The sequence below is a fragment of the Anolis carolinensis genome, chromosome 2, assembly GCF_035594765.1.
Source record: "Anolis carolinensis isolate JA03-04 chromosome 2, rAnoCar3.1.pri, whole genome shotgun sequence".
NCBI lineage: Eukaryota > Metazoa > Chordata > Lepidosauria > Squamata > Dactyloidae > Anolis > Anolis carolinensis.
Window position 1 is genome coordinate 101,914,558 of NC_085842.1, and position 23,491 is coordinate 101,938,048.

General features: G+C 39.2%; 1 protein-coding gene across 9 annotated transcripts in view; it reads right to left on the reverse strand.

The window, feature by feature from the left end:
* The window catches only part of myot (myotilin), a 65,928-nt gene that overhangs the window by 31,579 nt on the left and 10,858 nt on the right, over window positions 1-23,491 (reverse strand). For 6 of the 9 annotated variants that reach the window (XM_062970319.1, XM_062970320.1, XM_062970318.1 and 3 more), the window contains exons 2-9: window positions 16,860-16,932; window positions 16,625-16,754; window positions 9,639-9,701; window positions 7,155-7,296; window positions 6,199-6,222; window positions 4,791-4,910; window positions 3,339-3,440; window positions 1,313-1,550 (exon numbers count right to left, since the gene is read on the reverse strand). In XM_062970319.1, the coding sequence (XP_062826389.1) occupies window positions 1,313-1,550; window positions 3,339-3,440; window positions 4,791-4,910; window positions 6,199-6,222; window positions 7,155-7,296; window positions 9,639-9,701; window positions 16,625-16,754; window positions 16,860-16,867 (827 nt within the window). In that variant the 5' untranslated portion in view covers window positions 16,868-16,932. The remainder of the gene's footprint in view (window positions 1-1,312; window positions 1,551-3,338; window positions 3,441-4,790; window positions 4,911-6,198; window positions 6,223-7,154; window positions 7,297-9,638; window positions 9,702-16,624; window positions 16,755-16,859; window positions 16,933-23,491) is intronic. The other 3 variants (XM_008104874.3, XM_062970321.1, XM_008104880.3) reach the window with 3 other exon arrangements.

Sequence of the window (23,491 nt, forward strand, 5' to 3'; positions counted from 1 at the left end):
TGTTTAATCCAAGAAATGGGATAATCAAACTCACTGAACTGCTCATTGCTTGCCATCACAGAGAACTGATGATGCTCGATACAGGTACATTGCTAGAATGCAATGTTAACTACTTAGCAGGTTTTATGAAAGTTCAACTGTTGGTTTTCATTTTTCTGGGTTTAGTTTAGCAAGGCATGTGGCAATTTCTCTTCTCTATAAGTCTGTTTAGTTCTACTGCTGGGCTTCAACAGTTGTAGATTAAAATTTAGTTGCTAGTAACATTGATCCAGACTTAACTGGGAAATTATTTGAAGTAATAAATTATATCATAGCAAACACAGCTCTATGAAACCCCTCGCTAGGTTTTTATCAATGTATTTTCTCAGTTCCTCCTTTTCCCTAGCCGACATTGGGTATATTTTTGCCTTAGGAAGCTCTGCTCCTGGGACTAGCTCTATCTTCACTTCAACTCTCCGCTTCGGTGGGAAACTGTCTGCTTCCTTCTCATCAAATACGTCCACAAAATCCCGATACTCTGGGGGTAATTTATCTGCCAGTTCTGCTATCCTGATAGAGTCTTCCTCCCCCCTCAGCTCACCACAGCCGCTCCTGAATGAACACACGAGACTCTCTGTGGTATCACCAGGAACTTTTACTGTAGGAAACATGAACATCAGAAAAGCCAAGAATGGGAGGCTCCGGCCAACCCTCCTTTATATACCCTCCCCCTCATTTGAACAGTCTCTTCCCGCTCAGTAAAACCCCGCGCAAATTCCCCGCCAAGTCCAGCAGCCGTTTCTCCTCCGAGTCCTGGGACGCAGGTGTCTTATCAATGTCAGTGACCCTGAAACTCAGAGCCACATCCAGGCTCTAGTAGCAGGGTTCTGACACTGTTTAGTTCTACTGCTGGGCTTCAACAGTTGTAGATTAAAATTTAGTTGCTAGTAACATTGATCCAGACTTAACTGGGAAATTATTTGAAGTAATAAATTATATCATAGCAAATCTGTGGGAAGTTGTGGTCATTCATATTTTAATGGTTGCGCCAAGTCTCACTATTACACAGAAGTCACTATAATCAATCGCCCTCCTTTTCTTAGTAAACTAATCTGAATTAAAGGCATATAGCGTTTAGTGCAATCGCATGATAGACTTACAGCTCCATTTAGCACATACACGCAGCTAGACAAAAAAGCAATAGAGCATTTGGAAATGTGTCACACAGTGGACAGGGGTGTGTGGGTAAATTAATATTCTTTGTAACCATCTCTAGTTAAAAGAATTGTTACTATTGAGTTGAAGAGACTTGGGAATATTAGTTTTGCCTTACCATGCATATGAATTGTCCAAATCCTTGTTCTCATTGTCGTTGTCCTGCCACCAGAAACTTCCATGTTCTTCTTGCTCTGCTGAGCCAGAGGGCTTTTGTGGCATTGTATCAGGTTTGTTCTGTATATCTCTTCCCATTAATATATATTGACTGCCTGGTGCAGAGTGGATATTCAGTGTAGTGGCTGGCATATCTGACCATAAGGGAGCTGCTTTGAAACTTTCAGTCTCTTCTTTTTCTGAAAAGTAATTACAGAAATAGAAATCAATCCCAAAGAGTGACTCACCCCATTATATGCCATTCTTTGTTTAGTTCAGAAAGCCCCCCCCCCCCCCCCCCGGCTCCTTTGACAATCCAGTTTCTCAGCACTTAATATGGCTTTGTACTTCTAGTGAAACTCATAAATACATAAAAGACTGCTAATATCCAGCTATGTAACGCATTTATGGTATTCTTTAAACTTTAAAAATCTAGGATGAAACTAAACATGGGAGCCTCTATGAGGATCCAGTATAGAATCTCATGGCCATTATGGTAGAGGGAAAGCTTAATTTGTTCAAAGTTAATTGTAGTTATCTGAAAACGAATTATGTGTCTGGGCGGGTGGTCTTGTATTTTGAAATCCTATCAAAGTTGGTATGATTGAAATCCCTGTTTCTGGTACATTTCACAGATAGTGAGATCACCTATGGATGTCTCTTAATTAATGAAATGCTTTGTGTTTCTTAATTCTTGTGGGAAGGGTGGGAGACTGAATAGCGCGTATGGAGCTTCCAGACAAGTCTTCTGTGCAGGCACTAATGTGAGTCTGTCTCCCTGTCTGATTGCTTTCCCATCCCTTCTTTTAAATTATAAAACAGAAGCTCTATCATCTGAAGATTCTTGGACCACCCAGTTTTTAGTGGTGCAATTAACCTGAGGCCACATTATGCCCTACAACAGTTATTGTGAAACTGAAGATGTCTTTGTATTTTACTCTAAAATAAGAACATATACCTCTGATCTGACTTGGGACTAATTTAAATCATACTGCGCCAGTATGGTTTCCATTGAAAGGTTTGTGACACCTTTTCCTTCCAAAGGGTTTAAAGAAAACTGCATTTTAAAAGATATATTTGTGAGGGAGGGGATAGCATCTTTATTGTAGCATGTATTTAATGGATGTGCCAGAGGGGGTGTAACGGAAAACCTTATTTTATTGGGGATTTTTGTCTTTGTTATTTAATATTGGTTAATGGTAAAGGTAGACAGGTGTTAGCTACTTCTGATTGGCTGTGTGTCACCAGGGTAACGTAGCTGCTGCTGTAGAAATGTAACTACAGTGGAGTCTCACTTATCCAAGCCTCGCTTATCCAAGTTTCTGGATTATCCAAGCCATTTTTGTAGTCAATGTTTTCAATATATCGTGATATTTTGGTGCTAAATTTGTAAATACAGTAATTACAACATAACATTACTGCATATTGAACTACTTTTAGTGTCAAATTTGTTGTATAACATGATGTTTTGGTGCTTAATTTGTAAAATCATAACCTAATTTGATGTTTAATAGGTTTTTCCTTAATCCCTCCTTATTATCCAAGATATTTGCTTATCCAAGCTTCTGCTGGCCTATTTAGCTTGGATAAGTGAGACTCTGCTGTACTGTATTTGGAGAGACTAGCAAGAAAGGGGCGGATTGATGTAAGTCTGGGCCCTTGGTTAGGAAAAACTGAGAGAAATAGAGAATCTTTTGAGACTAGGATTCAGTCAGGTTAACCGGAGTGAAGAGTAACTTTGAGATGCAATTGCCAAGTCATCAGAGCCGGCCCTAGGTATTTTTCAAGTGTAGGCAAACAGAATTTTGGCGCCCCCCCATCCCCAAACCAATCACTGAAAAATAAAAGTGTTGGATAAGCAAAAATGTTTGATAATAAGGAGGGATCAAGGAAAAGCCTATTAAACATCAAATTACATTAAGATTTTACAAATTAAGCACTAAAACATCATGTTTTACAACAAATCAACAGAAAAAACAGTTCAATACCTTGCGGAGACAGGCCGCAGGAGACAGGAGTTGCCTCAATGGCGCCCCCAACAAGATGGCGCCACAGGCAACTGCCTAGTTGGCCTGGTGGTTGAACAGCCTCTGCAAGTCATAAAGGTTGTGGAGAAATATATGATTTTTGAAAGGAAAGATAGTGCCTTGACAAGTTAAACTAAGTTTAAGTGTTTGGAAAGTTATATATCAACAGCTTCGTGTAACCAAATCAGTTCAAGACAATATATGTTATAACACCCATGTGGAACTCAAGTAAAGAAGCTTTGTAACAAGATACGCTTTATGTGCCAAAGAATGTATAAATACACATTTCTTTGTTTTCAATAAAGATAGTGTCTTTGAATTGTGAACGGCACTACACAGAGTCTGCGAGGATTCATCCCTCCCCCTCCCCTCAGTACCACATCGCCTCACACACGCACACGCATGCGCTCTTGTGTTTATTGCTGGCAGTGGTTGGGATCCTGAAATAAGGATCGCCCTCTCCCTTAGTGGGATTTGATGTCCCATAGTTAATGTTGGCAAAGGTGGGATAAAGAGATTTCCCCCTGCCTGTTTGAGGAGCCTCTCTTTTGCCTTTGAGTGTTTTACAGGGGGTCATCTTTGCATATTAAGATGCATTATTTTACATAACATCATAAGTCCCATTGATAATTTGAAGATCTTCCTTGTCATTCTCTTGAATGGGATCCTCATGTTTTACCCCAATGCTTCAATCTTTACTGCCAGTTTTCAAGAAATGTCTTCAAGCTGGGCAAACCAGACCAAAGCCTCACTGAATATCATCAATGTACTCTTTTCCATTGCATGTTTTCATTAAGTGCCCAATGAGAAGCATCTGAAAAAACTGGGTATGTTTAGCCTGAAGAAGACAAGGTTGAGAGGAGACATGACAGCAATGTATAAATATGTGAATAAATGAAAGGGTTTCATAAGGAAGAGGGAGCAGGCTTGTTTTCTAGTTCCCTTGAAACTAGGATTAGGAGCAATGGGTTCAAATTACAAGGAAGGCGATTCCACCTGAACATTAGGAAGAACTTCCTGACCGTATGAGCTGTTCAACAGTGGAACTCTCTGCCTTGGAGTGTAATAGATGCTCCTTCCTTGGAAACTTTTAAATAGAGGCTGGGTGGCCATCTGTCAGGAATACTTTGATTATACATTTCCTGCATGGCAGGGGGTTGGACTAGATGGCCCATGTGGTCTCTTCCAACTCTACGATTCCATGATTCTAAGTGTGATAACCAGTTTTGTTACACAGCTCGTGGTGGAAACACAGAACTGGGGAGCTATCTTCCAAGTTTAAACAAGACATGCTGTGGAGTTGGAGGAGCATGTTTTATGCTCATAGGACTTGAAGTCACACTTTCAAAAAATGGAAGAAATTGAATAGGAGAGAGAAATGGGAGCTGGTGGGAGAGAAAAATGTACGGTTACCTTGGGAAACAAAAAGGCGTGCGCTGGATGCCACTGTGCCAAACTCATTTTCAGCAACACATTTAAATATTCCAGAATCTTCAGGAAAGGCTTCTGTAATTACCAAGGTGCAAACTTCCTCTAAAAGGAGGAGATAAGTTAATTAGTCACTTTACAATTTTTTTCTTACAGAATGCCTTACCACTGCCCTGTAAAATTGTTGCCCATGACACCGCAGGAAGTTTATCTGGTTTTCCATATCTTAGAAAATAAACCAGCGACTCAGGAAATAGGAGTACTACAGAAGTACACACTGTGTTTAATTATTTGTATTTGCAACAAAGATTTAATATTTGGATAACTGTACAGGCATCAACTGTGATGTGGGGCCATATTCTCTTTATAACCCTTATTTTCAAGGGAGTGGATCCACCATAAGTCTCCCTTGGACAGAAATCCTTTCACGTGGTAAACCTATGAACTGTATATTTCTTATCCCATGAAGGAGATCTCCTTCACCCCCCTCTGCTTTCACCAAAATTTCCTCCAGAGACCTGAGGAGGATACATTGAGTAGTGTGGTGCTATGGGCTGTATCAGGAAGAAATATCAACAAATATGGACACCCCATATTGTGGAGGAACAGAATGCAGAACAGCGTGCTCCCAGATAAACTGCTTCAAAGGCATGCCATGGACTACCACCATCTTTTCCAACCCAGGTCCCTTCCAGACAAGCCCTATATCCCAGGATCTGATCCCAGGTTTTCTATATATCCCAGATTATCTGGCAGTGCAGACTCATATAATCCAGTTAAAAGCAGAAATCCTAGGATCAGATCTTGGAATATAGGACCTGTCTGGAAGGTCCCCCTGTGCTCTCCAGATATTCTGGGTTACCACTCTCAGGACCCCTATGTAATTGTTTATCCAGGCTGATGATAGGTAAGGCCCTAAACATCCCAAGCGACAAAGTTGGAGAAAGCTGGACTGACTGAATTCTTGCGCTGTGTGCAAATCACCAGGTATACTCCCACAGCAGGAACTTCATTTCAGTCAGTAGGAGTAACTTTCAGGTAAAGATCCTGAGAATAGGGCTTCACATAAGACACTTTCTGGATTCTGTTGCTAGGTTATAGACATTAATGAGCCCAACTGATGGGTGAGTTTTATTGCTTGCTTTTCTGTTGCTTGGGTGCAAGAGTGATGAATTTCTCCACAGACATTAAACATTAATTCTAAGATCTAGCAAGAAAAATCTACCTGGCAAAACAGCGTTATATATATGCACCATAATGAGCAAATGATATGCATTTGTATTCTAGGGTTCAGCTAGACCTCATGGTATGAACTGAATTTGTCTAGATGAAGATTACAGACTGCGTGTGCCTAATTCTCTACAATTTGCCTAATTATGTAAAAATTACATACCAGGCATCATTGATATGGAGGCCTCTGTAAATGAAAACAACAAAAAGTTTATTGTAATTACAGGCAGTTGTTTTATAGCCATATTTTCTAAACAAAACTAGTTGCAGACTATATGCTAGGGTAATAATTTATAGTTTCACTGAGTTTCACCTTTACTTTTCTGAAGAGCTCCAGTCACAAATACAATAGCCATTTTCCCGTCTTCCACACAAATTTTTACTAAAGCTAGTTTTTTTTAAAAAAAATCCCTTTCAAACATTTAATTCAGATTTAATTGATATGGTTATGTTATTTTAAGATGTTTTAAATAATTGTTGTATTATGATAATTCTGTAATTTGTTTTATGTTTTAATTATACATCAAACTGATGTTTTTAGGGTGTCCCATGTGAGCCGCCCCAATTCCCTTCGGGGAGATGGAGGCAGGTTATAAGAAATAAATTATTATTATTATCATTATTATTATTATTATTATTATTATTATTATTATTATTATTATGATCTTCCTTTCATCTTGCAAAAGCATGTTTGAAAATTCATTCTATACCATTGCTCCAGAAACTGGAACACAAAATCAAGATATTCAAAATACAAGAAAACAGATTTCATCTAAACAATAAGAAGAATGTCTTGGCTGTAAGAGTTGACCAACTATCAAATACACAGCCGAAGATGCTGTTTTAAAACCTACTAAGCTACTAACTTTTTGAGAAGTTACAGAATAGGAGGAATGCAATTAGAAATGCAGTGGGGCTGGGGCAGGGTCATGGTAAAGGTCTTTGTGATCAGGACAAGTGAATGATTCAAAGTTTCCATTTCTTTTATTTCCAGTTTATTACTAGTCCAGTAAATTATCAAACAAAAGCTTTCTTGTACATAATAATCTCATTCCTATTTTAAAAGAAAGGTTATTCTGCAGATGGCAGATTTTTTTTTTTAAAAAAAGAGATACCTACTCTTTCTTAATATTCGGAAGTCTGCAGAATCAATTATTTGATTATGTTCTCTGTACCAGCGAACCTGAAACGTGTGTGATGCTCGTATTCGACATTCAAATACCACTAGCTGGCCTTTGCTTGCTGTAATATTCTGGATGTCCTGGACAATGGGGAGAGGAACAATACAGAGTTTATGTGTGAGATTAAATTTCAGATACTTATTCTGAGGTTTGAAACAGTACTTTGAAAGAGAGACATGCTGTTTGCTGTGAAAAAAAATATTACTGTTAAAAGCAAATGTGATTACACAATCAAACCTCCAATTCTTCCAAAAACCGAGGCTTACAATTCAGAGTTGTTAAATTATGGAATAATGCCCTTTCAAAACTTCTTGGATGCAAAACATGCTTTAGTTTAACCCAAAAGTCGGAAAAGTTACTTTTGGGGACTGTAATTTCAAGAATGCCCCAGCCAGCACAACCATTGACTTAAACAGAGCTGAATGAAGTACAATACAATCCCCATATCACAGGGGTATATGTTCTTGGACTTACAGTAGAAATGCGAAATCATAGATGATAGCGAATCCTATTGAAATTTGAACCAAATCTAGTGGAAGCATACCATAGAATTGTGCTGAAGGACCTTGAAAATGGTTTAAAGATTTCCATCAACCCCCCCCCCCCCCCTAGCATTTCTAGGTCCTCAAACACAACTTTGGTCAATTTCTGATGGGTGCAAACAATAGAAATGCGCCGGAGAACCTAAAAATACCTAGAGAGAACATATTTTTTGAATGTCAGTAAGTGAAACTGTGGGGACTGCACAATGAAATTGTATGTGTGTCTACCCAGAGGATAGCTCCATTGGAATTAATGATACTTACTTGGGAGTAAATAGGTATAGGATTGTGTTTCTATGACATATTTGATCATGTTCAACAGATTATTTTCCTTCTCTGTACTCAACTACATCCCTTGTCTTTCTCACAGATACTAGAGATTAACCTGATTGGTGAAAAAGCAAATCCATTTGTGAAAAAAATGAATCCATTTTCCTTAGGTTCAGCATTAACAAGCAACAAGATTTTGATCATAGTCTCATGCTCACAGTTGCATCCAGCCCCATCATTTCATTGAATGAAGCAATCCCCTCTTACAGCAGATATGTGAGCTCTTTTAGTTTCTCCTTTTTTCATGACAGAGCTGTGTATATACCACAGTCTAGTCTGGGCCTCTCAAACAAGTGCACTGCCTCAGGTAGCGTGGATGACATATCCTAATGACATATCTTGTCACATCCATCTGCCTGTCGTCTTGGCTTCTGTTTATGGAATTGGGAAGGGGGGCACCATTTTGTACTTTGCCTCAAGCAACAAAATGCCTTTGCCCTTATTTGTTGTTGTGTCTCTTCATGCATGCACTCCAACAGGTTATGGGCCCAGTTTTCTATGGCAAGGCTGTGTTTTTGCTTTGAAAGTAGTGTCAGCCATAGAGGGAGTGTTTCCCTAGCTTTCAGATCTATTAATTGCCTCTGCCATCAGTTTAGATATAACTTCATAAAGTTGCAGTGCTTGAGAGTGCACTTTTGAAATATCATATCTTTCTGAAAATGTTAAGACATTCCATTGAAAATGTATGCAATGATGAATTGTTCTGGACTGTCAGGAGCTGGATGAGGGTGATGGGGAAGATGATGGTTTCAGATGTGAAACCCTATAATGAAACACCTGGTGGAAGGGTGTTGTTGCTGTGTCCCTTTAAGTTATTTCTGATTTACGGTTATCCTAAAGTCCTATCATGGGGTTTTCTGAGGTTGCTGTCTGATTTGTCCAAGGTCACCCAGGGGATTTTTATGGATGAGCAGAGATTTAAATCCTGTTCTCCAGAATCATAATGCTTAAACCATACAGAGGAAAATGGGGTGATGAGAGTTCAGTAGTTTTGATCGTACTGCCTCTTAGCCCTGATGGCCCACACTGCAAGTATCCTAAATAGGTAGTTGCGGGGGGGGGGGGGGGGGGGATCTGCAGTTGCATGTCAAAGTCTTGACTAATAACCAGGGCCCTTTCACACTACACCACTATAGCATTACTACAGGTGCCAAGCAACAAACACCACTAGTTTTGTGTTCAGTGTCGCCACCAGTCCATATATGTGAGGAAATATTTTCTGACTTCATGTGGAAACACAAATTATGTATAATAATGATCCTGTTGAAATGGAGGACTTCCAGCCCCAGAATATCATAAGACCGCACTTAGAAAATGCTGGACATGGATAAATGAAACTATGTGAGTACTGGTCTTATGGATGCAGGGGTCATGCTATAGCTATATCCATCTCTCTGCACATGAGCTTATGTACATTTTGGGCAAATCTGCATTTTTTTTTTTTAAAAAGAGAAAGACAATGTGTAAATAACCCTCCTAAGGGAATGTGACTTCCCCTCATAGGAGAATCTTTTGCTCCAAATCACTCTTGAACAGATTATGCCACTTACCTTTATGAACACAGGGGCTGCTTCAGGGGAAGATCCAGGCTGGATTTTTGATGGATTCTGCATCTGTAATGTTAAGAGAAATGGAGACACATTGCAGGTACTATTTCCAGAATGCAGAATCTTGATGGATGTTGTATGGTAATAATTGAGTACGAATTGGCTTTACTGTATTGTCACTGTTAGTTTTAAATGTGTGCCCTGAATATGCCAATTTAATCCTATTAATTTCCAAAAGTCACTTGTGCTTGGCAGAGGGATGTTTATTGTCCATGACAAAAACTGATCCAACATCCTTTACAATATACTATTCCATCCTACATTAATGATTTATTGCACAAAGTCCCATGAAGGCTTGAATCATATAGTGTATCCCATGGAATAGCCAGGTATCTTAAGTCACTCTTGAAAAGATATCAGATTTCTCACTGATGACTGTTGCCATCCAAGAATATCATGGCCAGAACTTGGAACACCTACCCTTTTGGACTAACACTCTCAGAATCCACACAGCCAGCATAGTTGGGAGTTGCAGTAAAGGCAAACTGTTCCAGAGCAAGATGGGAATAAGAATTAAGAATAAATTAAAATATTTGGGAATAATTATAACCAAGGATTTAAAAGAAATGGAAGAGGAAAATATAATAGTCTTAAGGGATAAGGTTAAAAAGCAATTATTAGAATACGAAAATTTAAATTTATCATGGTTTGGTAAAATTGCATTAATAAAAATGAAAATACTTCCAAGGATAAATTTTATATTTAGAATGCTACAACTCCAAATTACGGAAAAAGAATTGAATAAATGGCAGCTAATGATAAATAATTATTGTAATGGTAATAAGAAAAATAGGATAAACAAACAATTATGGTACAGACCGCAAAAGGAAGGGGGACTAGCACTCCCAAATATAAAACAATATTATGAAGCTAATAGATTAAGACTGGTTATTGAAGGAATGATAAACAAGGATGATATAGAATGGTTAAAAATATATTCTGAAAAAGTAGAGGAAGAAATTCGGAATATATTTTTTAAGGATTTCACGAGAAAGGAAATTAGGGAAATTGGAAACCCAATGTTAAAGAATGTATTAGATATATGGATTAAATATAAGAAAAAGTTAATACCGGAGGGTTCAAGAATAATCCCAGTTATAATGGAAAGGAAGTTCTCAAAAAATTTAAAAAATATATTGGATAAAGTATTAAGGGAAAAAAACCTAGACAAAATAGGGGACTGGATTAAGAGGGGAATGAAGAAGGAAAAGATAAAGGAAGAATTTGGGGAAATAAAATTGACATGGTTCCATGGTGTTCAGCTAGAGCAATGGTATAAGAACTGGGTAAAAAATAATAAAGAGGGGAAGGAACCTAACCAATTTGAACAAATAATACAAAATGGAAGGGATATAGATGATTATAAAAAAATGAAAGGTGTAACTGGTAGAATCTATAGAATATTGGGTGGAATAAAAGTAGGAGAGAGAAAAAATATTACTCTTAAGGAATTATGGGAGGAGGAGTTAGAGATGAAAATAAATGAAATGGAATGGTCGCAATTGTGGAAACAAAGGCACTTGAAAAATTTATCAATAAGAGTTAAAGAAAATTATTATAAGATAATTTGGAAATTGTATTTAACGCCATTAAAAATGTCAAATATTAATAAAAACCATCCAAAAAATTGCTGGAGAGGCTGTCAGGAAGTGGGAACATATATACATATGTGTGGCATTGTAAATATGTTAGGAAATTTTGGTACAAAATATTTAAAGAGATAGAGGATATAATGAACATCAAATTGGAAAGAAACCCTGGTATTGCATTATTATCAATATATAATAATAATAAGATAGATAAAAAAGAAAAAGAAGCAATAACAAATTTATTGACAGTAGCAAGACTGCTTATAGCAAGGAACTGGAGAAAAGTATTAGATGTACAGATTGAAGAATGGTACAAGGAAGTATGGAAATTGGCAATAAATGATAAGCTAACATGTAAATTAAAAGTTAAAAGAGGGATATGGAAAAAAATGATTTTGAGGATGTATGGGGGAAATTTATTGAGAAAGGACTCCAAAAAAGGGATGGAGGGCTACCGCCTCAGGAAGAAATGAGATTTTGGTTAGACAATACATAAGAAATGGCTCGGGGAGGGAGGGGGGATACACAGTGGTGAAGAAATATAGATAGACAAAGGTTAATGATGTAGTAGATATTAATCAACAGTAGATATAAAAGAATGATGCAAGTATTGTATGATAAATTAAATATCTGCTATGTGACAAAAGCAATTATTGTATGAAAAATTTTAAATTCAATAAAAACGACTATTAAAAAAATAAAAATAAAAATAAATGTGTGCCCTGAATATGCCAATTTAATCCTATTAATTTCCAAAAGTCACTTGTGCTTGGCAGAGGGATGTTTATTGTCCATGACAAAAACTGATCCAACATCCTTTACAATATACTATTCCATCCTACATTAATGATTTATTGCACAAAGTCCCATGAAGGCTTGAATCATATAGTGTATCCCATGGAATAGCCAGGTATCTTAAGTCACTCTTGAAAAGATATCAGATTTCTCACTGATGACTGTTGCCATGCAAGAATATCATGGCCAGAACTTGGAACACCTACCCTTTTGGACTAACACTCTCAGAATCCACACAGCCAGCATAGTTGGGAGTTGCAGTAAAGGCAAACTGTTCCAGTCTCTGGTCATAACAATCTGAAATTGTTTGAATGGCTGTTGAACAAATAATAATAATAATAATAATAATAATAATAATAATAATAATAATAATAATTGTGCGGTTTTCTGGCATTGTATATTTTTGCCGCTTCTGTGCCTGTTCATTTGGGTTTTGATGATTCCGTAGCCCACTTGTCGATGGATGTCCAGAATCAGCAGCATCCACCGCGGTCCTTTTTATCCTGGGTGACGACCGAGCCAGTATAGACTTCGTTTGGGTTTGATTCTCCATAATGCTAATGGGTTAGGTGCTCTTGGTTGTGCTCCTCAGCTGAGGCCTCTCTGGCTTGGTTGGACCTGCCGGTAGTTACACTACCGCCAGCACAGCCCTCAGTCATCATTGGAGCAGCTAAGCCCCCCCAACACGTCAAGGTGGCACCTGCGGGGGGGAGATTCATTGTCCCCTCTGCTTTTCATTATTGCCATGATCCCTCTGTCAACAATCTTACAAAAAACAAATCTCGGCTATCAAATATCTAAGAATTCTCACAAAATTTCACATTTGATGTACATGGATGACCTGAAGCTATATGGGAAAACGGAAACTGAAATCCAGTCTCTGACCAACACTGTCCGAATTTTTAGCACTGATATCAACATGGAGTTTGGTTTGGACAAATGTTCGACAGTGGCATTGAAGAAGGGAAAAATCATTGAAAGTGAAGGCATAAATATGCCCAATGGCCAAACAATAAAGTGTCACCAGCCAGAGGGCTATAAATATCTGGGCATACTACAGCTGGACAACATCAAGCATGAACATGTGAAAACTGTGGTCAGCAAAGAATACACACAAAGGGTCAGAAAAATTCTCAAAAGCAAGCTCAATGGAGGCAACACCATCAAGGCCATAAACACCTGGGCCATACCTGTCATAAGATATACTGCTGGCATTATAAATTGGACACAGGTGGAACTGGACAATTTGGACAGAAAAACAAGAAAACTCATGACCATTCATCATTCACTGCACCCTCGCAGTGATGTTGACCGGCTATATCTGCCTAGAAGATCAGGGGGCAGAGGACTCTTACAAGTAAAGCAAGCAGTCAAAGAAGAAGAACATGCCCTGGCAGAATATGTCAAGCAAAGTGAAGAACCTGCTTTGATTGAAGTCAAAAATCAGAAACTCCTCAAAACACAGCAGACAAAAAACCAGTACAAGAAAACCGCACTACAAACTAGAGCTGACAGCTGGCACAACAAAACACTGCAAGGAAAGTTCCTTGACAAAATTGAAGGAAAAGCTGATAAGGAGAAGACCTGGCTCTGGCTCACGAATGGGACCCTGAAGAAGGAGACAGAAGGCCTGATCCTTGCAGCCCAGGAGCAAGCCATCAGAACAAATGCAATTAAGGCCAAGATTGAAAAATCAGCTGATGACCCAAAATGCAGACTGTGCAAGGAAACCGACGAAACCATTGATCATATCCTCAGCTGCTGTAAGAAAATCGCACAGACAGACTACAAACAGAGGCACAACTATGTGGCCCAAATGATTCATTGGAACTTATGCCTCAAGTACCACCTCCCAGCAGCAAAGAACTGGTGGGATCACAAACCTGCAAAAGTATTGGAAAATGAACATGCAAAGATACTGTGGGACTTCCGAATCCAGACTGACAAAGTTCTGGAACACAACACACCAGACATCACAGTTGTGGAAAAGAACAAGGTTTGGATCATTGATGTTGCCATCCCAGGTGACAGTCGCAAAGATGAAAAACAACAGGAAAAACTCAGCCGCTATCAGGACCTCAAGATTGAACTTCAAAGACTCTGGCAGAAACCAGTACAGGTGGTCCCGGTGGTGATGGGCACACTGGGTGCTGTGCCAAAAGATCTCAGCCGGCATTTGGAAACAATAGACATTGACAAAATCACCATCTGCCAACTGCAAAAGGCCACCCTACTGGGATCTGCACACATCATCAGAAAATACATCACACAGTCCTAGACACTTGGGAAGTGTTCGACTTGTGGTTTTGCGAAACGAAATCCAGCATATCTATCTTGTTTGCTGTGCCATACAACGTCGTTGTGTTGATAATAATAATAAATAATAAATAATTATTATTATTTATACCCCACCACCATCTCCCCAACGGGGACTCGGGGCGGCTTACATGGGAACAACAAATCATAACACATTGAGCAATACAATAAATGATAATATACACTACATTAAGCAAAATCAAAAGAACAATAAAACAAGGGCGGGCCACATGAACACTAAGATTAAAACTCGGGTGAGAAAGGAAATAAGAGTAACAACCACGGAGAACAGGGTCATAAAGTAGTGGTGCAGTCTGGAGGACAGATATTGGAGGAGAGCAGCAGAAGGGATGTATGCAGTAATTACTCTCCAAAAGCACAACGGAAGAGCCATGTTTTCAGGTCTTTCTTAAAGGCTACTAATGTGGAGGCTTGCCTAATCTCAGCGGGCAGTGAGTTCCACAATCGGGGGGCCACAGCAGAGAAGGCCCTCTCCCTTGTTCCCACAAGGCGGGCCTGAGATATCGGCAGTGGCGACAGGAGAGCCTCCCCTGACGATCGAAGGGATCGGGCAGGTTTATGATAGGAGATACGGTCACAAAGGTAGGTGGGTCCCAAACCGTTTAGGGCTTTATAGGTGCACTGTGATGCAAACTCCATTCAATCCACATGCTTAACTGAAGGATTAAAGTAGTTCACAATTACGTAGGCTCACTTTTATATCCGTAACATGAGAAACAAGGAGTGCTTCCTCTTATCTCACCTCTGCTGCCCTGTAAGGATTTCCATCAATGCTCCCTCTGCCAAGAAGTGTGAGTTCTCTACTTTATCTCCACCTCTGCTATCAATGTGGATCCCAACTGTGAGGAGCTCCTATGTGACCTCTTTCAGTGTTCTAAGATATAATAGTCAAATATACCTGATAGACAAAGAACATGATAGACAAAGTACTACTGAGGGTTAATGTGGAGAAAATGGTTCAAGAAATGTAATTTTGGGAGCTGTTTGTGCTTCACAGCAACCAATAGTATTTTGCTGCATAGTGAACCATTCTTGCCACTATTCTTACTTCAATCAATTGCTATCATGCACCTTTATTTTCGGTCACCAAAAATGAAAAAAAAAGTCTAGCTTGCTTGAAGAGCTGCTACATGTAGAACATTTAATATGTGGCTGCTACCACCATGTGTTGGCTGTAATATGTGGGCCAGTCCCTCTCCTTGTTACTTAAGTATCCATAATTTCTAAATGTATTTTTCTCTTAGACAGTATTACACAGTAATGCATACACAGGGGACAGCAGGTAGAAAAATATTTTCTCAGACACTACTAGCTACTAGTCTTTCAAGTGACTACAGTTTTGGAAAGGGGCTGGAGAAACATTGAGGGCTCAGTATATATGGTTTGCTTTATGGGAAACAACTGTTTTTCTTTAAGGACTCTCAGTGATAGCATGGTTGTTTACATCTCATGCTCAGCTTGTATACTCAAACAGACATTACAGAGACACTGTTAAACCAACAGTACTATCATAGAATCATAGAATAGTAGAGTTGGAAGAGACCTCATGGGCCATCCAGTCCAACCCCCTGCCAAGAAGCAGGAAATCGCATTCAAAGCACCCCCGACAGATGGCCATCCAGCCTCTGCTTAAAAGCCTCCAAGGAAGGAGCCTCCACCACAGCCCGGGGGAGAGAGTTCCACTGTCGAACAGCCCTCACAGTGAGGAAGTTCTTCCTGATGTTCAGGTGGAATCTTTCCACTTAAGCAAATTAATCTTATAGCAAATGCCTGAAACGTCCTACTCCCCAGCAAAATGATACAAATTATTGCTGTTTCTAGAAATGCATTTGCTTTTTTGCTTTAGCCTAATTTTATAAAAAGAAACGTATGCAATCTCTCTGCACTTCTCCCAATCACTTGAAAGGTATTTAAATCCCTGGATATTTTGAATTCTCCATCTCTGCACTAAGTAGCTGCTTTGATCCCACCGTCCTTACTGAAATGTCTTTGGAGGAATATGACAAATGGCTAAGCTCCAGGGCAGCCACATGACTGCTTCTAATCCTCCTATTGATTGATGCCAAAGCCCTAGTCAGACATGGTTTAAAAGTGAGGAAGGTTGAATGGAAAAGAGGAATGAACCTGGCATTTGGTTCAGTATTGGAAAGGATTTTTGTGCAAATATTTTAACTTAACACAGAGAGAAAATGAACTCTTTTAACCTACTCTTTGAGGATCAGTGGATAATGGCTGTATTAAAGTGGAATCGCTGTGCCATGCTTTGCTGCTGCTGCTGAACTCTTCATTGGATGAGGACCCAATGGTCAGCGAGAGACTGGAGGTTTTCCGCTTGGTCCTATGAGGGAACAACGAAACCAACTAAGCAATAAGCATGACTCTCTCAAGGGGGAGAGAGAATTTATTGGGTGATTATGCACAAAGGAACAGCCTCTGCACTTACTGTGACATGCTGCTGACCCAGCCAATATGCTGGTATTTATAGGGAAGGACTTGGTCAAGATTTCTTTATGAACCTACAAGGAAAAATAAATCAGGTTCAGATGTTAAAATGGAATTCTTGTTTTTCCCCTAAAGGGAAATCAATGAGCACACTTAGCAGATTAGGTGAAAACTGAATGGTAAATCGATAGTATGAAATGGAAAAGTCTGTGCTAAAATGATCAGCATTGCAGGTGGGAGCAAAGAGAAATGAGAACACAACATGCTACTCCCCTTCCATATATTGAAGATCTTTCTTAGCTTATGTGAATTTATAGGTGTTGATAATTTCCAATAATTTTGGTCCTAGAACAGGAATGAGAAACATGAGGTCTTCTGGTAGTTGGATTGTAGCTCCTAGAAACCTCAGCCAACTTAGCTAACTCCGTGAGAGGATGGAAGCTGAAATCCAACAATGCATGGGTGGACACATAATTCCAACTGTGGGCCAAAGGTGTATCTCAGAACTTCCATCTGCCCCAATTTGGCAGAGACTGTCCCGGTTAATCCTATGTTGTCCTGCTTTTTCAGGTACTTTTAGAATGTCCCCGTTTTTCTCTTCTCCTCTCACTTCTGTTTACCTTAGTTGCTGGAAACTTACTCTCAGCACATGGGGAAAGAGGAAGCCACAACACAACGCTTGCTCTCACTTATCAATATAACAGTACCAAATGTCAATTCATAGATGCTTTCAAAAATACAGTCAGCCTTCCACATTAATGGCACAGGACCCTTATGAAAGTGGGGGAAAAGCAAATAAAGAAATTGCTGTTTTTAATTTCTCTAGGAATTCCTAGGTCTTTAGCATGACTCTATGGCCAATTTTTGCTGTAAATGGACCATAGAATCACATTGGAGGAGTTAGAGATACCTTGAGAGGTGCTCTCTCCAAAAATCTCCTGGCCTTCCAGCATGACTGCAGGACATTGGCTATGGAGCCATACTGAAGAACCTAGAGATTCCTACAAGGAACATTTTAACCATGCCTGTGATAATCAAATCTACAAAAGTCTTTCCTTTTGCTTTCTTTGCATTGGCACATCAAGCGTTTCTCATTCTCACTTGCCGGGAACCTCCTATTGTACTGCCTGTGTCCTTGAAAGAAGGCATACCACAGACTGTACCTAAGGGAGCCGATTTAGCGAGCTTCATGTTCCACGTAAATGGCAACCTTTACTTGCTGTAACTCTAGACCTCAGTGAAGATGATGGAATTAGCCTCTGTCAGATGAAGAGAGGGGAACCTTTGCAACATGGCAAATATTTTAAGGTACATACTGACTGTGCTGTTGATACAAACAATAATGATGACTACCTGAATAGCTAACATGTTTACACAGTTTTGCTGTCTCTGCCACAGGGACACATGTAATGTAGAGAGTGTTAGGAAAAAGGTTATGATGCTTCAGTGGAACACTTTGACTGTGTCCTGAAAAGTAGGCAGACTATTAAAGCTGTTTTAGCAACAAACATTTCTCCTGATCTGCTGGGTGGGGGTGGGAAATGACATTTCTGAAACTGCCTGGGAAAGAGGTAAGACAGCCTTAATTCCAATGCATGGATGTGTCTTGTACTGCTAAAATAACTATAACCCATCTCTAAAGTCTTCTGCTACCAACGGATATGATGATATTTACAAAACACAATCGAACATTTAAGAGTATTGCAGTTTTAATAATGGAAATTCTCTCTGTTCTGTAATGCATATAAATGTATAGTATTTTAAGTTCTGGATCAGTCTCCTGTATTTTTTGAGCATGCAACATATAGTTCTTGGATTTGAACAGGTACCAAAAGAAGAATCTTTAAAGTAAAACAGTCTTAATTTTAGATGGCTGAGTTGATTTATCTGTAATATGTCCACTACTTCATTCAGCCAGTTTGCTCAAAAAAGCCAATCTTTCTTCTATTGCAGAACAACTAAGAAAAAAAAATAGTGTATTGTCATTTCAGAAAACTTGGGTGATCTCAAAAGGCTGCCACAAGCCACAGTGATGGATGTCTTTTAGTTAATCTGTATAATTAGAATATTATTGATCCATTACTCCTTTCCAGGTACAAATGACGAGGAAAAGAAAACCCTATTTGCCTTCTGTTTTTCTCTGAACCTGTTCTCCAGATAATTAGGCCAAATAAAGTTCAAATGATGGAAAAAGAAGTAATTAAGATTACAGTTATAAAGGTTAAATAGTAATCTTTACTATTTTCTATTCAGTAAGTTCCATAAAAGAAGTCTTTTGCAAAATGAATGTGCCTGATTTTCATTCATCTATTTATTCTTTTACTATAGAAAAAAAGAATAAGGCGTAAGAAAGAAAAGCTCAGTGGTGATCATTTGAGTCACTACAGCAGTCAGCAAAAATAATAAAAAACAGAATTTAAATACTTTGATGAATTTCTAGAACATGTGTTACATTCTAACCTGGAATGACTTATGTATAATACTACAGAAAAGCATGGAGCTCAGTAAAAGTTTAATGCATGAGATGGCTGGTCCAAAAATTGTCCAGTGCTTCTAAAGCAAATACTTTAAACTTTTTAAACTTAAAAGAAATTGAGAAAGAGAGCTAAATGTTTTTTTTTCTTTCAAATTTAAAGTGCCTGCTTTTCAAGAGGTTTCTAGAGAGTTTAGCTATGGAGGAAACATTGCTTGCTCACAATATATATACCAATGAAAAATCCCCTAGGACGTCTGTTTTTATCCTGTTTTTAAGAACAGAGCTTATAAAAGTTATTTGTGGACTACAGCTCCCGCCTCCCAGAAACCCATTAGCTATGTCGCCTGGAGTATTCTAGGAGTTATGGTCCAAAACAGCTTTCTTTTACAAGATGCAATTAAGGGAGATCTCATGGTGTTTGATGGCTAGGAAGGGCAGTTCTAAATGCACAGAGGTGTGATGCCTACATGAAACACTTTCTGTAATTTATTTGCAAAGGATCACCCAACTGGAATGTATGCACTTATTCAGATTTAATGGGCAGCTGCTGAAAGAAATTTAGTAATAGCTGAAAATCATTCCAAATCTGAAAGGAGACTTCTTTGATTATACAGTGCAGGCGGAAAGTCACAAGAGTGTCCAATGCTTTAATAACTTTGGAAAAAAATTGAAAAGATTTTACACATAAGGTAACATATTTTTATTTCCTGTATATACTGTATCTGATGTTATGGTATTCTCAATTTAAAGAGAAAGAAGGAATTATTAAATATTGAAATCCCTTTGTGATTTTTGGCCCACTCATAGAAACAAGGCTCTGATTATTAGAGGTGTGCATTCGTATAGAATTGCTGTTCGTTTTGTGTAGTTTCATTCGTGTTATCTCATTTTTGTATTCATGTCCCGCTAACAAAAATGGGCCACCTATACAACACAAATTTTCATCTGGCTTATGAAAAAAAATGAAAAAATTTGGACCATTGGCTGCAATGGGGGGACTTCTGAGGCTTACCCCCACTGCTTGGTTTTTGGGCTAGAGGGGTGAAAATCACCATACATGGAGGACATTTCAACCCCTTTTAGCTCACCAACTTTAAAAATGTTTGGGTTTTCCTCAAAGTACTATTGTTGTTATCATCATCATCATCATCATCATCAAGACCCATTGATCCACATCAGATGTAATTGGGAGCAACTACTCTCTCAGACTCAGCTTAGGGTACCAGAGTAACTACAGTTATTTATATTAATATTATTATTAACACCCATTGGTACACATCAGCTGTAATGGGTAAGCAGCCCTCTGTTAGTACCTGCTTATTGTTACAGGGCCGAAACGAAAGGAAAACGAAAACAAGCACGATGATTGTGCAGCTTTTATTTTCGTGTTGCTTCTCATTTACTACGAACATGTCATCATTCGTTTTCTGTAGATAAACAGTCGAAATGAAACGATAGCATGAAGGAAACAAAGGAAACATTTTCGCACACCTCTCTACTGATTACCTATTTGCAGGGTGGATTTAGTTTTCCCATGGGGTTTGAACTGTTTAAATAAAGGATAAAAACTTCTTCTAAAATGTTATTCCTGTGTAGCCTCCTTTTGGCAGGCACTACACAGTGGAGGAAAGGAAATACTGAACCATGGTTTTGATCCAGAAATTGTGTGTGTGTCACTGTGGCCTTGTTGTTGATTTCTAACCCTTGGCATTTATGTTTGCCAAACATGAAGCTTTCACATGTTAATTGTCAACTACATTAGTATCTATGAAGAACTTACTCTGGAAAATGTATATTTCCTCTCCCCATGTATCTTGTGTATTGGGAGTTCAGGCATTTTTCTTAAGAAAAACAATGATAAGTCCATGAGCAACCATAGGAGTATGCCAGCTTACAGGTAACTAGTTGTATTGTGCATATTTTTACAAAGAGGGAAGGAGTTTGTTGAGAGACAAATACATTCGATGCAAGAAAGAGAAAAATGTGGGAAATATCACTGATTTATTAATTGGTTTGACTTGATTTGTGCTCCATTCTTCCCAACAGAAGTTGAGGATGGTGAAATATCTACAAGAAGACACCATTCAAACCACACATGATGAATACCTAGCTTTACAAACCATCATAAGAATGAGTGAGACAAGAGAGAACAGGTGTTCCTGACTTGGGCTGATGGCCAGGATGATGTAAATAGTCCAGATATGCCTTGCAGAGCAACATGTATTTGCAAAGCAGCTGTGTGCTATAACAGCACAATCCAGATCACTCCAACTTGGAGAACAAGGAAGTCATTTCCCTTAAAACTGAATGCTCACACACAGTCCTCATCTTTTCCTGTAAGTGTGCCGCTTTCCAAAACATCCCTTTCTAAAATAATTATGTCAAGGCAATAACACATTGCATCCATTAGCTTTTCAGTCTAAGTCTCTCTCTCTCTCAGTCGCATAGTCGTTTCCGACTACTCATGGATCAGTCCACGCCAGAGCTCCTTGTCGGCCATCGCTGCCCCCAGTTCCTTCAAGGTCAAGCCAGTCACTTCAAGGATACCATCCATCCATCCATCTCGCCCTCTCTTCCTTTTTCCTTCCATTTTCCCCAGCATCGTGATTTTTTCCAAGCTTTCCTATCTTCTCATGATGTGGCCAAAATACTTCAACTTTACCTCTAATATCCTTCCCTCCAATAAGCAGCCGGGCATTATTTCCTGGATGATGGACTGGTTGGATCTTCTTGCGGTCCAAGGCACTCTCAGGGAACCACCAAAAGGCTAAACGGAGGGCTGCACAAACACAGCAAGGACCAAGTACAGAGAGCACAATAATCCCAAATAAACAGCTCAAGGGCAGGTCACAGGGGCTTACATGTCTTTACACTAATGCTCAGAGCATGGGAAATAAGCAAGACGAACTCCAACTCTTAGCACAGCACCACACATACGTTGTCATAGGCATCACTGAAACCTGGTGGGATGACTCCCATCACTGGAATTTAACCATTGAGGGCTATAACCTCTTTCACAGAAATAGAACAAAGGGGAGAGGAGGGGGAGTAGCTTTAATGTCAAAAACAGTTACGTTGCAGAAGAAATGCAAGACTGTAATCCGGGAAACCAGCTTGAAAGCATCTGGATAAGAATCAAGGGAACCGGGACTCAAAAAGACCTTGTCGTGGGTGTCTACTACAGACCTCCGAGTCAGGATGAAGGACTTGATGAAGCTTTCTGTCAACAGCTGACCAAACAGGCACAAAGAAGAGATATAGTAGTCATGGGCAATTTCAATTATCCCGATATCTGCTGGAAAACAAACTCGGCCAAGAGTACAAAGTCCAACAAATTCCTCACTTGCCTTGCAGACAATTTTATGGTCCAGAAGGTAGAAGAGGCAACAAGGGGATCAGCAACTCTTGATCTAATCTTAACAAATGTGGAAGACCTGATCAATACAGTTGAAGTGGTTGGATCCTTAGGGGCAAGTGACCATGTGCTCCTGCAGTTTGCAATACAAAGGAATGCTGAAACTAAGACAAGTCAAACACACATTCTGGACTTTAAGAGAGCTGACTTCCAAAAAATGAAGGAATTACTGAGCGGCATTCCATGGACGCCAATATTAAAAAACAAGGGAGTTAAGGATGGATGGGAGTTTTTCAAAAGTGAAATACTCAAGGCGCAAATGCAAACAGTGCCAACAAAGAAGAAAAATAAGACAAATGCAAAGAAGCCAGAATGGATGTCCAAAGAACTTCTAACTGAGCTAAAGCTCAAAAGTGACATGCACAAGAAGTGGAAAAGGGGAGAAATCACCAAAGAAGAATTCAAACGTATAGCCAACACCTGTAGGGAAAAGGTTCGCAAGGCTAAAGCGCAAAATGAGCTCAGGCTTGCCAGGGACATAAAAAACAACAAAAAAGGCTTTTTTTGCTTACGTTGGTAGAAAAAGGAAGAAAAAGGAGGCGATAGGGCCACTGCAAGGAGAAGATGGGGTGATGGTGACAGGGGATAAGGAAAAGGCAGAACTGCTTAATGCCTTCTTTGCCTTGGTCTTCTCACAAAAAGAAAGCCATCTTCAACCTCAGCAACATGGAATGGACGAAGGACTGGGGGAAATCCAACCCCAAATAGGGAAACAAGTTGTCCAGGAACACCTGGCCACTCT